This window comes from Bos indicus x Bos taurus, chromosome 28 (assembly GCF_003369695.1).
Source record: "Bos indicus x Bos taurus breed Angus x Brahman F1 hybrid chromosome 28, Bos_hybrid_MaternalHap_v2.0, whole genome shotgun sequence".
NCBI lineage: Eukaryota > Metazoa > Chordata > Mammalia > Artiodactyla > Bovidae > Bos > Bos indicus x Bos taurus.
The window spans coordinates 4351777-4366891 of NC_040103.1; the positions used below are offsets into that span (position 1 = coordinate 4351777).

Below are 15115 nucleotides of genomic sequence, written 5' to 3' on the forward strand. Positions count from 1 at the left end.
GGGAGGGGGACACACAGGGGAGAAATAATCAGCAACGTCTTGCACTGATTGATATGCATATTTTCATCACTTTAGCTTCTGGCGTCACCTCCCGAAACGGAAAAGACTTCTATCTCTGTAAGGTTCAGCCTCGATAACAAAACCCTTGCAGAGGAGACGCGGGGAAGCTCCTTTCCTCATCCGCAGGTTCCCCGGCGCCGCAGACCGGCCTCCAGCGGCGAACTGCAACCCCCACTATGCACCGCGCGGGGGCCAGGGGCCCATGCGGGTGCGCACGCGAGGGTGTTCCAAAGGCGCCTTGAGAAAAAGAAAAAAAGCATACATCTTCCGTTCGCCTCCAGCCTTCACACTGCTCTCACTCTCAGAGGGATGCAGTCGTCTTTTTTATGATCAGTTAATACGGAAAAGCGTGTAAAGTCGCTTCTGTTTTCAGGCACAACAGAGGGCAGCTGCGACAACAGCACCCGGGAGCGAGGTCCTCGGGCCAAGCGCGGGGCAGAGCCAGCGGAGGCGGGGCGGGAACGCGGCCGGAAGTGTGCGCGGGCGGAGAGAGAAGCCTGAGTGGTTGCTGGCGCGCGCTTCCGGCTAGTGCGTTGACGTCGGCCGGCTGTACAGGGTGCCGCTGAGGGCTCTTCTGCCGCCGCCGCGCGTACCCTGCTCTCCCCCAGGCGCTTAGTCTCCTCTCTTCTCGCCGTAGGCCGTGACGACATGAGCAGCAAAGAAGGTGGCATCCTCAACAGCTTTGGGCGTGATTTATTTATTTAATCCAGGCTTTTTGTCGCGTTTTCCACTTCCCACCCTTGAAAGATGCTTTCTCCCCGCGCAGATTCGGGGGGCGGCGGCCCTGGTGATTTCCCCGGCCACATGGGCCCTATTTACCTCTTTTCCTTAATCCTCGAGCCATTTTTATCTTAGTTCGGTAATTGCCCCACCTTGTTCCAGATCAGGGAACCTATTATGGGAGGTTTGGATGAGCTTAAGGTTTGGGAGGTGGTGGGGGAAGGTAGGGCTGCTTTTCTGTCCGTTTGCTGAGAAAGTCTCTGCGATGACGGCCCAGGGGAGGTCTGGTTTTAAGGAAGCAAGGGGTTTACCTCTATTATGTGTTGTCAAGTCCTGGCGATGGGAGAGCCCTGTCCAACCTTTTTTTCCTTCTCTATGTAAGGATCAGGAGGGTTCAGGAAAAGGAAGCATGACAATTTCCCACATAACCAGAGAAGAGAAGGGAAGGATGTTAATTCATCTTCACCTGTGATGTTGGCCTTCAAATGTAAGTTCTCTATCATGTACACTGGTGAAGGGAAGAGAACTAAAGACGTTGTAAAAAGGATCACTTAACTATGTTATGCTTCAGTCTCAATTTTCCCGGAGGTTTTGCAGTGGTGCTCGGTCTGTCATGAAAAATTGAGATTACAAAAGTCTTGACTTTATTTTTCCCTTTTAAGTTTCACAGGTAAACATTAACATCAGACCTGCCACATAACTGAAAATTACTGTGCACCTGATACAGAAGCATACATATCAACTATATATGTACGGATATTTTAACGTGTATTGGTTTTCTTTTCTCCGCTAGGCTTTTGGAGACTTTCTGGGTTTTTTTTTTTTTAAGATTTTTTTTTTATCTGGAACATTTTTAAAGTTTTTATTGAATTTATTATAATAACTGCTTCTATTTTATGTTTTGATGTTTTGATCATGAGGCATGTGAGATCCCCGACCAGGCATCGACCTCACACCCTCTTCATTGCATGGTGAAGTCTCAACCACTGAACCAGGAGGGAAATGCTGTATTTTTGTTTTCACTATATCTCTTTGCAGAGAGTGGGCACTCAAGTGCATGTAAATTATACATGTATATTTATTCCCAGATTCTCTTTTCTCAGTATATTAACTTGGGAAAATTGTTCCTCATTGCAAAACAAAGTATAAAACAAAATTCACATAGCTCTTGTCTTCTGTCCAGCATCCTATTTTTTTTGGACACATCGTGTGGCAGGCAAGATCTTAGTTCCCCTACCTGGGATTGAATCCATGCTCCTTTGCAGTGAAATCGCAGAGACCTAACCACTGGACCAGCAGAGAATTCTCCCAGCATCCTATTCTTTATAGTTTCTGTAGTTCAGGAATCCAAGACAGGCTTAGTTACCTGTTGGTTCAGATAACTTGGAGTCATCTGAAGACATGACTTGAGTTGGAGGATCCACAACTATCAGTCACTTAGGCCTTCTGCTAGCAGCCAGCTCTGTGTTCCCCCATGTGGACCCCTCCATAGTACTACCTGAGTGTCCTTGTGTTACAGAGTTTGGCTTCCCCAGATAGAGGGAGGGAGAAGACCACAGTGCTCGTATGTCCTAATCTTGGATATCATACATGTCACTTTTGCTATAGTTTATTAGTTAGAAAAGAGGCAGTTTTAAAACTCAGCCTCACGTTTGAGAGAGAGGGAATTAGGTGCCATTTTTTGAAAGCAGGAGTATTAAGTAAATTGTGGACATATTCGAAGATTTTCATAGCACATAACAGTGATCTTAAGTGGTGTAAGACCACTACTTGTGACTGAGGAAAGAGTGTATTGACAGAGCTATATGCACAGTGGAGAAGCTGCACTGGGTCAAGTGCTCCCTGTCATGGGCTCATGCACTCCATTGCTTGTTTCCAAGCATGTTTTGCGGTCTTATGTTTCTTCCTGCCTTTGTAGCTTGTTAGGCCTGGAATAGCTTGTAGGTTGGTGCCCCATTGCCCCGCTGATGTACTGCTCTTCAGGCCTGGAATAGCTTCTAGCTTGGAGAAGGCAATGGCAACCCACTCCAGTACTCTTGCCTGGCATATCCCATGGACAGAAGAGCCTGGTAGGCTGCAGTCCATGGGGTTACTAGGAGTCGGACACAACTGAGTGACTTCACTTTCACACATTGGAGAAGGAAATGGCAACCCACTCCAGTGTTCTTGCCTGGAGGATCCCAGGGACGGGGGAGCTTGGTGGGCTTCCGTCTATGGGGTCGCACAGAGTTGGACACGACTGAAGCGACTTAGCAGCAGCAGCAGCAGCAGCTTCTAGGTTGGTGCTCCATTGCCCTGCTGATGTACTGTAGTTTTTTTAAAGACCCATTCCAAGTAGCTTCTTCCTGCTTTCCTGATTTTTTTCTGATTTTTCTCCCAAGCAAATTTGGTGACAGACATTACATTTATTGAACATCCATCCATTTACTCAAGATGTATTTATTGAACATCTGTGTTCTAGCAAGGGCTTCCCAGGCGGTGCTAGTGGTAAAGAATCTGCCAGCCTAGGCAGGAGATGCAAGAGACATAGGTTTGATCCCTGGGTCGGGAAGATTCCCTGGAGTAGGAAATGGCAACCCTCTCAGGTGTTCTTTCCTGTAAAATCCCATAGACAGAAGATCCTGTGGGGCTACAGTCCATGGGGTCTCAAAGAGTCAGGACTGAGTGACTGAACACTACTAATACTGTGTTTTCACATATGTTGATAGTGAACAAGAAAGACATAATTCCTCCTTTACTGAACCTTTTCTATATATTTATTATAGCATGATCACATTCAATTCTTTCTTTCCATCTGTCTCATACTGGACTGAGCTTGAGGATAGAAACTGCCTTATTTAACTTTTTATTCAGAGTATCTAATTCACAGTGGTCATTAATATAGTCAAAATGTGAATGCATTTGATTGTCTTCAAATATTAGGCAAAATCCTAGCCTAACTATTATCTCAGTAATAAACGACCAGATGTATTTAGGCCTTTGTCAGCTGCTAATTTGGTTAATAGTTCATTCACGTTCTGAATACACTTTTGTATTCAGGTTCAAAGTATGTCTGTGGACTGCCAGACAACTTGCTAGTTCTTTGGAATGATAATTCTTCTAAAATAAAGTGATTTATATTAAGTAAGTGCTTTATGGGTATTTCAACAGCTAGGGCTTGAGAATTCAGAAAGTTGATGTTATGAAGGTTTAAAGCATAATTTGAAAATCCTGGTTAATTTTTTGTGGATATTTACATTGTACATGGTAAGATAATTAAAAATAACTTTACATAATTTAGTGAAGTAGTTGAAAGTATTTTTTGTAAGTAGTTATATGTGATAACAATCTCTTTATTAGAACAGATAATTTGTTACACTATATATACATCTCATTGTGAGGCTCTTGAGTGGTAAAATCTAGTTAAGGCATACCTGTATTTAAAGAAAGAATATCTTGGTTAGTAGCAGAGTTTTTGATTTCCAAGTATTTTAAAAGTAAATAAGTTGATTTTTCTCCTATATACTGACAATATTGTTTCATTATACTTTCCAATGTAGAACAAGCATGCTTATGGTCATAATAATGTGTTTTTAGCATTTCAACAGGAACTTGATGCAAGACATGACAAATACGAGAGACTTGTGAAACTTAGTCGAGATATAACTGTTGAAAGCAAAAGGACGATTTTTCTCCTCCATAGAATTACAAGGTAAGTAAATATCTTTAAATTTGTTACAGTTGGATACAGGTTGATATGTATTTTATATTTATCAGGAAGTCAGTGGGCAGTAACTAGCTGATTTTTTTTGAACACCAGGATCAAGAGGATGTTAGTAGCAGGTGGATTTTATTTTAAGAATAAACATTTTTTAAAAAATAGGAAATTTTTCTTATTTTCAGAACAGCTAAGGATTTGTCTTGTTAAGATCATTCACAGAGATAGAACTATTGTTTATGAACATATTTAAACTTTAATGGTTTATTAGAGCCTATTAACATTAAAGCTTTTCTTGGATGATATGTGCAAAAATTTTAGTATTAGGTAAACATTGCATTCTGCTTATCTTCCCATTCATTTTTCAGTTCATTGGACATTGGGCTTTCTGCCTCACCGAACTGAAATTGAAATTGCCTTTGTTCACTCATATTGATAAATCTAGTATATACTCTTCTAGTGTTTTCTTATTTAATTTTTGCAGCCTGTGATAGTGTTGACTGTGTAATTCTTTGGGGGAATTCTGAAGTTCTTCCACCTTCAGCTCTGTGATATTCTTAAACTACGACTTGACTGTTTTTCTAGGTGAAAGTATTAATTGTTCAGTCCTGTTTGACTCTTTGTGACCTCACGGACTGTAACCCACCGGGCTCCCCAGGCAAGAATACTGGAGTAGGTTGCCGTGTCCTCTTCCAGGGGGTCTTTCCAACTCAGGGATTGAACCCCGTGTCTTCTTCCAGGGGATCTTTCCAACTCAGGGATCAAACCCCGGTCTCCTGCATTGCAGGCAGATTCTTTACCGTCTAAGCCACCAGGGAAGCTTAAATTCTTTGCAAGTTCCCCCACCTTCAGCTCTGTGACATTCTTTCTGTAGGACTTTACTGTTTTTCTAGGGAGCTCTGTATATTTGATAGATTTCTTTGTTGCAAATAAAAGAAGCGAACTTGAACTAGCCTAGATTAAGAGGAGGGAAGTGGAATATTTTATGAATGCAGCTGGGTATCTCCATTTTCTCATCTTGGTTTTTGTATTTCATTTGACTAGCTTTCTTTGCTTTTCTGTTCTTCATTGAGGTAGAAATCATCCATCCTGTAGCTCACAAAGAGAGATTTTTGTTATATTGCCAATTCCAAATGCCTCCAGAAGGCTAGCAAGGATTGGCTCCCCACTGTGTGTCTGACAAAGTATTTAAGCAAGTCCAAGTGTAATTTATGAGCTTTTTATTATTAAAGTAGTATTGAAGTATTCTATTCATGCACAGCTTTTAAGGTAACTCTGAAATACTTGAATTTTTATTCCATTAAGTGGAAACAATTTGCCATATGTAGATTAGTGGAATGTGGCACTATTAACCTTTTCTTTTTTATACTTGGTTCTAAAATTAGTTTTTTGCTTGTTTTTTGAACCAGTTTTCAGATAACTTATACACACTTGAGCTTGTATTATGAAAAAAAGCAACACTGATCTGGTGAATTATGAACACTTTTTTCAATAGAATTTTCAGTTCTAAAACAATTGGCAATATTCAGCAGTTTAAAGAAATAGTAGAGCTGTAACAGGAGAATTTCATATTTTGGAGAAAACCATATTACTGTGTAACGTCATCTTATGGTTGTCTACCAAAAAATAATAAATATTCATTATAGTAAACTTAGAAAATAATAATCTTTAGAAATATTAAAAATGACAGAGAAGTTAAGGTACTGAGTGAAAGAAGTCTGAATGAAATACACTGACAGCCATTATCAGTAAGCAGATTTCGTATGTTATACTTTTTTATCCGAATTGTTTCCGTATTGTCCATAACGTTTTTTGATTAGTAAACTAATAGTAAACTTCAGAAAAATTATAAACTAGAGAAAGTAAAACACTTCATGAAAGAAATCAGAGTACATAAAGATAACTACTCTTAATGAGTACTTTTCATATTTTAACTATACTTTCATTTTCTTTAATAGATAAAGGCTAAAATAAATAGATAAAGGTAGATTCCACTTTCATGCATTGGAGAAGGAAATGGCAACCCACTCCAGTGTTCTTGCCTGGAGAATCCCATGGACGGAGAAGCCTGGTAGGCTGCAGTCCTTGGGGTCGCACAGAGTCGGACACGACTGAAGCGACTTAGTAGTAGTAGTAGAATAAGATTCTCTTTACCAGTGAGCTTTGGTATTTTGATCTTTTAAAAAAAATTTCCATTTTGTTTCATAATGTTCTTTTATTTCTGTAGAATCTGTTATAATATTCTCTCTCATTCCTGAAGTTGTAATTTGTATCCTCTCTTTTTCCTGATCTCTCTGGCTAGAGGTTTATCAATTTTATTGATCTTAAAGGACTACTGTTGATTTCATTGATATTCTGTATGGTTTTCTGACATACTGATTTCTACTATTTCCTTCTTTGTGTGTACTTTGGATTCATTTGCTCCTTTTCTGAAGCATTTCTTAAGGTGGAAGTTGGGATCAAAGAAGAAACTGAGATCATTTCTTATTTTCTAATACAGTGCTGTCCGTTTCCTTTTTACATCTCTAAGTACATTTTAGCCACATTCCACAAATTTTGATAAGTTGTTTTTCATTTTCATTCAGTTCAACATACTTTCTAATTTTCATTTTCATCTTTGATTTCATCTTGGGTTGTTTAGATGTTGTTTTGTTTCCAAATACTTGGGAATTTTCTAAGCGTAAATTTTTATGATTTGAATTCTTTTAAATTTACTGAAACTTGATTTTGACCGAGAATATGGTCTCTCTGGACCTTGTACACTTGAAAAGTATATGTACTCTGCTGCTGTTGGGTGTAGTGTTCTATCGTGTCAGCTAAGTCAAGTTGGTTGATGATATTGTTCAATCATCTATGACGTTTCTGATTTTTATTAACATATACTTGTTCTGTCAATTATTGAGCGATATTGAAATCTCTTGACTAATTGTGAATTTGTCTGTTTCTTTTTGCAGTTCTATCAGTTCTTGCTTGATGTATTTAAGTTCTTTCATTTGATGTATTAAATGACATTTAGGATTGTTCTGCTGGCTTGACGTGATGAATTGACCCATTATTATCATGATTATATCCCTGGAAATATACTTTGTTTTGAAATCTGCTTTGTTATTAATAACTACTCTCATTTTCTTTCGATTACTGTTAACGGGGTATATCTTTATTCATCCTTTTATTTTTAATCTATTTATGTCTGGACTTCCCTGGTGACTCAGACAGTAAAGAATCTGCCTGCAATGCTGGAGACTGGGTTCGATCCCAAGGTCAGGAAGGTCCCTTGGAGAAGGGAATGGCAACCCACTCCAGTATTCTTGCCTGGAGAATTCCATGGACAGAAGAGCCTTGTGGCTTCAGTCCATGGGGTCACAGAATCAGGCATGACTGAGTGGCTAACACTTTAACACTGTATATATTTAAAAAGGCTTTCTTATCTTTCTTGCTTTTTAATCCATTTATCAATTTTATCTAATCTCTACCTTTTACAGAGGTGTTCAGACCATTTATATTTAATGTGATTATTGACATGGTTGGAATTCAACCTGTGATCCGTTTTCCTTTTTTTTTTTTTGCCTTATTTTGGATTGAGTATTTTTTATAATTCCATTTTTTATCTTCTTTGTTGGCTTATTAGTTGTACCTTTTTTTGTTTTTGTAGTGGTTGTTTTATGGTTTATATGACTTGTCACAGCCTGCTGTCCTTACTTTGTACAATACCATGTTAACTGAAACTTGTGCATTTCCGAAAATCATGTCTTTCCTTTGCATGGTTCTGTGGTAATAGTTACTTTGTAAATTGAAGTCACAGTGTTGATATGCACAGACTTCAGTTAACATGATGCTGTGCAGAGTAAGGACGGCTTGCATATCACTTTGCCTGTAATATATGAACCCTATATAATTCTGTTCTTTCTTTTCCATTTCACTTTTACAAGCTTGGCTGGTCTTTGTAATACTTCTGAAATACAGCTACTTCTATCTTATTTATAATCCCTTTGAGTGTATACTCAGTCATGTCTGACTCTTTGTGGCCCTATGGACTGTAGCCCTCTGTGCATGGAATTTTCCAAGCAAGAATACTGGAGCGGGTTGCCATTTCCTACTCAGAGGGATTTTCCCAACCCAGGGGTGGAACCTGCACTCCTGCATTGGCAGGCAGATTCATTACTACAGTGCCACCTGGCTTAGCCTATAATCCCCATAGTATACCAGAAATGGTAAATATCTGGAAAAAGATAACTTTTTAATGAAAAAATCATATTGTTTAAGTAAAAAATAATAATTATTTTGGGAATTATTATTTTTTGGAGAAGGCAGTGGCACCCCACTCCAGTACTCTTGCCTGGAAAACCCCACAGACGGAGGAACCTGGTAGGCTGCAGTCCATGGGGTCGCTAAGAGTTGGACACGACTGAGCGCCTTCACTTTCACTTTTCACTTTCATGCATTGGAGAAGGAAATGGCAACTTACTCCAGTGTTTTTGCCTGGAGAATCCCAGGGACAAGGGAGCCTGGTGGGCTGCTGTCTATGGGGTCACACAGAGTTGGACACGACTGAAGTGACTTAGCAGCAGCATTTTTACTTAAAATTTAAAAATAATATTCTTTAAATAAAAGTACTAATCCCCATAATACATTATTATTTTTAAACAGTGTGATTTTTCAAATTAAAGTTATCTTTTTCTATATATTTACCATTTCTGGTGTCCCTTATTCCTTTATTAATAGAACCATGTTTTCATCTGGCATTATTTTTCTTTTGCCTAAAGAACTTCCTTTAACACGTTTTGTAGTGTCAGTGTGCCAGTGATGAATCAACTATTTCTGGTCTTGTATGGGCTCTTGATTTTATTTTGTGTGTTCACTTAGAGTGGGCCTTTTTTCAGCCTCACAAGTTCGCACTAATCGAAATTCAGCTGAAGACATGAGTAGTCCCCTTCTGTAGATCTCTGAAACTCTCTGCATGTGTGTTCTCCTTTGTTTCTTTGCCTTGCAAGTTTTAGCCATCTTGACCACTGTGAACTCCCATCTCCTCCACCTCCACTGCAGGAGACTCCCAGGGTCACCTAAGTTTCTCATGCCTACACTGTCACTTGGAAACTCTGCAGGCAGTCAGATGCAACAGTCATAGGGCACATGTCCTTTTTTTCACTCATGTCTCATGCTGTCCTATGCTGCTTGTTTCACAATGTCTGAAAACCTTTTTATTTGTTTATTTTTTATATGTTTGTTTCTCTTTAGTTGTTTATGGTGGGATGACAAATCCTGTTCATGTGCCATCTGACTAAAAGTAGACCTCTCTACATGTCTTGTTGGTGAGGATAACTGCTTTACAATGTTGTGTTAGTTTCTGTTGTACAATAGCGTGAATCAGCTGTGAGTATATATACATCCCCTTGCTCTTGAGCCTCACTCCCACCCAACCCCAACCCACCTGTCTAGGTTGTCACAGAGCACCAAGCTGAGCTCCTTGTGCTATACAGTAGCTTCCCATTAGTTATCTCTTTTAAACATAGAAGGAAATCAGTCCTGAATATTCATTGGGAGGACTGATGCTGAAGCTGAAGCTCCGATACTTTGGCCACTTGATGCGAAGAACGGACTTATTGGAAAAGACTGTGATGCTGGGAAAGATCGAAGGCAGGAGGAGAATGGGATGACAGAGAATGAGATGGTTAGCATCACCAACTCAATGGGCATGAGTTTCAGCAAGCTCCGGGAGTTGGTGATGGACAGGGAAGCCTGGCATGCTGTAGTCTGTGTGGTCCCAAAGAGTTGACATGACTGAGCAACTGATCTGAACTGAGTATATATATGTTAATGCTACTCTCTCAGTTTGTCCCACCATCTCCTTCCCCTGCAGCGTCCACAGTCTGTCCTCTACGTCTGCATCTCTATTCCTGCCCTGCAGATAGGTTCAGCGGTACCACTTTTCTGTACTCCATGTATATGCATTAATATACAGTATTTTTCTCTTTCTCACTCACTTTCTCACTCTGTATGACAGACTCTAGGTCCATCCACATCACTGCAAACAACCTTATTTCATTCCTTCTTATGGCTAAGTAATATCCACAACTTCTTTATCCCTTCATCCATATATCATTTTTATGAACATAATTTCTCTTGTAGTTATGGTTATGTTATAAATACAGCTTCTTATACTTCTTTACACTGAATATTGCGGTAAAGCATTTTCCATTTTTTAACCTATTTTTAGTAAATTATAGTTGTACTTTTGAGTTAGAAGTTTCAAGATACATAGGATATTTATTTAGCTGTGCATTTGTTGATATGTATTTTATTTCAGTTTTTCACTATCAAAACATCTGACTGATATTTTAAAAGTTCCCAATATCTTGATTGTAGTGCTCCTGATATGGAAGAAATATTGACTGAATCAGAAGTTAAATTGGATGGTGTCAGACAAAAGATATTGCAGGTAGCCCAAGAGCTCTCAGTAGAAGACATGCATCAATTCCACAGAGCCATTACTACAGGTGAGTCTAGGTTTACTTTAGTGGTAACATTTAAAAGAAAATAGTATGTTCAATGATTTATGTATGCATTGCATGAATTATAATTAACACTTAGTGAAATACTATTGGCTTCAAAAAATTGGGACTTCCGAGTAGTAATATAAAGATAATTTCTTGCTTGGCTTTATTTTCCTATGTAGTGATGATTATTGATAGATTTTGATAAAGTAATTGAGGAGACACTCTTAATAGAGAAACTTTATTCTTGAATGAGTAGAGTGTATTCAGACAGGGTGTATCTCATTCCCCACTGAGTATATTTCACTTGTGGCTCTAAGTTTCAGTCACAAAAGGTTCATGGAAAGAGGATGTATCACCTAGCCAGATGGACCAAAACATCTCATAGTGCGACTCCATATTGGGAATTCTAGGATAATACTGCTGCTGCTGCTGCTGCTGCTGCTAAGTCACCTCAGTCGTGTCCGACTCTGTGCGACCCCATAGAGGGCAGCCCACTAGGCTCTTCTGTCCCTGGGATTCTCCAGGCAAGAATACTGGAGTGGGTTGCCATTTCCTTCTCCAGTGCATGAAAGTGAAAAGTGAAAGTGAAGGCGCTCAGTCGTGCCCGACTCTGGGTTTTATATATTCATTTAAAAAGTTTCATGGAGTATTGGATCTTGGTGATTATCACTATTTATAAATCAGTTGCACAAATGTTTAAAGTACTTGATCTGATCCTCTTCATCCTTTTCTTGTTGTGAGTTCACTGATAGGAGAGAGAACTGTATAATTTAGGCATACCCTAAAATTGGCAGAAAGACAAAGTCAAAGTTTGATTCATATTTACAGAAGTAAATGTTAAGTTGCTTTCTATCAAAGAGCTGATTCCATTGAGCTCAGGTCAGTTCAGTAGTAAGAAATGAGTTCATTTGGTATCTGTTCAATATATGTTCAGGTTTAGTCTGAATATTTATCGTTTCAGCACTTGTTTTTCAGAAATGTCAACCTGTGGTTGTTGAAATGTCTTAATATTAGAGAAAGTGCCTGCATACATCAGTTAAAGTTGAAGATACGTTATTACAAGCTAAAGTGATAAAATAGTTTTATGAAGAGTCATTATGGTATCTTCTGAAAGGAGATACATTTCCATCCTCATAATTTATTATTTACTATCAGGGATTTATTTGATTTTTAAATTAATAGCACACATAATTTAAAAGGCTTTATGAATTCCGTTTATGTTGTCAGGCTGCACATCCTTGCATATGACAAATTTGGAAGGATTGGGAGAGAAGATCAGAGGTCATGATAGGAAGAAAGGTGAAGTGAAAGTTAAACAAGCCTCTAGAAGAAAACATATGAGAATGTCTTTATGACCTTGTAGTAGGAAAGATTTATTTTTTAAATGACAGAAGAAAGTATTAACTACTAAAGGAAATTTGGATCAATTGAATTTTGTTAAAATTAAGAAATTCTCTTTATCAAAAGACATCATTAAGGAAGCAAAAAGGCAAACTGAAGTCTGAGAGATGACGTTTAAATACATACTTTAGATAGAGAACTCATATAGACTATGTGGAGAATTCCTACAAATCAATAAGAAGTCAATTTTAAAAATGGACAAAAAAAGTTGAATAGGGGCCTCAGAATGTGAATATTCAGATGACTATGAATATTCACGAAAAAGTGCTCAGCATCATTATTCACTAGAGTAGTGTAAAGTGAAACCAAATGAGGTACCATTCAATCACCAGCATAACTAAATTGTAAATACTGACCATACCATTTAAAAAAACAGTTTGGCAGCATCCAGCCAAAAACCTGCGTCTACCGTATGATTACTTCTGAGTATGTACCTGAAAAAAGTGAGGGTTATATCACCAAAAAACATGTGCAGGAGACCTCAGAACAGCTATAATCATAATATCCTGAAAGTGAAAGATCAGCAGGTCAGTGGGTACGCTGTGGTGTAGTTGTCCAGTGCAGTACTAGGTAGCATTAGAAACGGTTAAAGGTGTGCAGCATCAAATACGGATTTCTCATTCTGTTGGACAAAATAAGCAGACACAGAAGAGTATCTAACTGTATAATTCCATTTGTGTGAAGTTCAGAGAGGTGTAATGAATCTAGAGATGTTGACTTGCTTCATTTGGCCCAGTAGGTCCTTCATTGATCAATGAGTAAAGTATGAGGAAAGGCTTTAAATAAGAGCAAGGACCACATGGATAGTGACACACAGAATGTTACTTAAGAAGTCATGCTTGGCTTTGAGAACAAAACCGAGGAGTGGGGGGAAAAGGCAAAGGGGACATTTCATTGAATCAGTAGAGTGTTTCTTAAATCAGGAAGGAAGCACTAATTCTTGGAAAAAGTTTAGTTGGGGCATTAGTAAGAATGGAGGAATCTTTCTTCAGATAGTCCCACTTCAGGATCACTGAGGATTATGAATTATTAAATCATAGTCATAGGATTATGAATTTTATGACGATTAGTGCTTATAAGCACTATATTTCATTTAGGGCTTCCCTAGTGGCTGCCCACAATGTGGGAGACCTGGGTTCAGTCCCCGGATTGGGAAGATCCCCTGGAGGAAGGCATGGCAACCTACTCCAGTATTCTTTCCTGGAGAATCCCGTGGATAGAGGAGCCTGGTGGGCTACAGTTCATGGGGTCACAAAGAGTCAGACACGACTGAGTGACTAAGTACATATTCCATTTAAGACCTTTGTTTATGATTTGTACGTTTTGAGATTACCTACTCATGAATTAAATATCTAAGGATTCTCTGTATCTCACTTTTCTTTAGGAAGTCTTTAAAATAAAATGAGGTCCTTTAAATTGATGCAATAAAGATTTATTTCCTTAAAGTTAAGGAATAAAACAGTCAAGAGAAGTGTCTGGGACTTAAAAATTTGCTCATAGATATTTTACTTGATAAAATAAGTTTATTTATAATTAGAGTAGCAGTAACAATGTGATGCTTATGAATAGCTTGCTGCTTGTAATTGTTAAATGCTTGTTTTGGTGTTACTCCAAATAGTTGTTCTTTTGACTTGAAGATAAAACAATTCTGGCATTGAACTAAAGGAGTTCCGTGCTTTTCCTCATTAAGAATAGTGCTAATGGCACGCAGAGCATTTCCCTGAGGGATACTTGTGTGAGCTCAAACATTGAGTATCCTACTAATAACTGAACAACAACAAAAAGTTAGGTCTGTTTTCTACACATTTCTTATCAGAGTACATTACAGATTGTCCCAAGGGATTGTTAAACAAATGACAAATAATTAGTTACTTGAAATAAATCACTTAAAACTTTTTGGTGCCCTGTCATATTTTTAGTTTTTTTTTTTTTCCTCTTGTTGAAAAATTAACAGTTGGGAGAAATGTCCTCCATCTCAAAGAAAAAAACATTTTTTTGGTTTAATTTATATCATTGTGATAATATTAAAAATTGTCATTTAATTTTGAGACATCCTAGTGCAGAAAACTTAAGTTCAGACACTAACTAATATTTCAGTTCTCTTATCCGAGAATGCGAATGATGGGTTTAGTGAGTGTTTTGGGCCAGCTACAGATATTTTTTTAAAACTGTTGTTCTTTATATATTAAATATTTATGTTTATGTGACCTTTACAGTATCCCTGAGTCATATTTTTACCACTTCATAAGTGGGGAAATTGAGACTTATAAGAGTTAAGCAACTTGTTCAAGGTCATAAGCTAGTAAGTGGTACCACTGCTTGCGTATTGTGTGGATTTAATTTACCTGTTGAACTTGAGAACCTTAGCCCAACTAAAGGCTTTATATTGCTTAAATTTCTCTTTGCCCAAATATGAAGGTTTTTCTTAAATAAACCAGGATACATTATAACTCTTGTGTTGCTATTTTTTCCCCCATAGCACTTAACAACTTTGACATACTCTCTAATCTCCTTATTTATTATGTTTCTTTATTGTTTCTCTTCCTCTACTAGAATGTGGACTCTTAGTTTCTACAAAAAGTTTCTTGTTATTGTTAACTGATGTATCCCAGACACTTAATAGCTGTTTGATAAATGTTGACAGAATGAAGAGCAAAAGTATTTTAAAAGGGCTTTTTTGTTCTTGTTGTTCAGCCAAATCTTTTATCTAATGATTTGCTTTTGCAGATTTTTGTTTGACTGT

At 38.1% G+C, this 15115-nt stretch overlaps 1 protein-coding gene across 3 annotated transcripts in view; it reads left to right on the plus strand.

Moving 5' to 3' along the window:
• The first annotated feature begins 561 nt into the window (after window positions 1-561).
• Window positions 562-15115, plus strand: part of TSNAX (translin associated factor X) — a 37026-nt gene continuing 22472 nt past the window's right edge. The window contains exons 1-4 of one of the 3 annotated variants that reach the window (XR_003509167.1): window positions 562-724; window positions 1163-1267; window positions 4357-4471; window positions 10841-10971. Coding sequence is in view for 2 of the 3 variants with exons in the window: in XM_027530432.1 (XP_027386233.1) it covers window positions 808-847; window positions 1163-1267; window positions 4357-4471; window positions 10841-10971 (391 nt within the window). In the remaining variant the exon portion in view is untranslated. Of the gene's footprint in view, window positions 725-759; window positions 848-1162; window positions 1268-4356; window positions 4472-10840; window positions 10972-15115 lie in introns of those variants that run through there. The other 2 variants (XM_027530433.1, XM_027530432.1) reach the window with 2 other exon arrangements.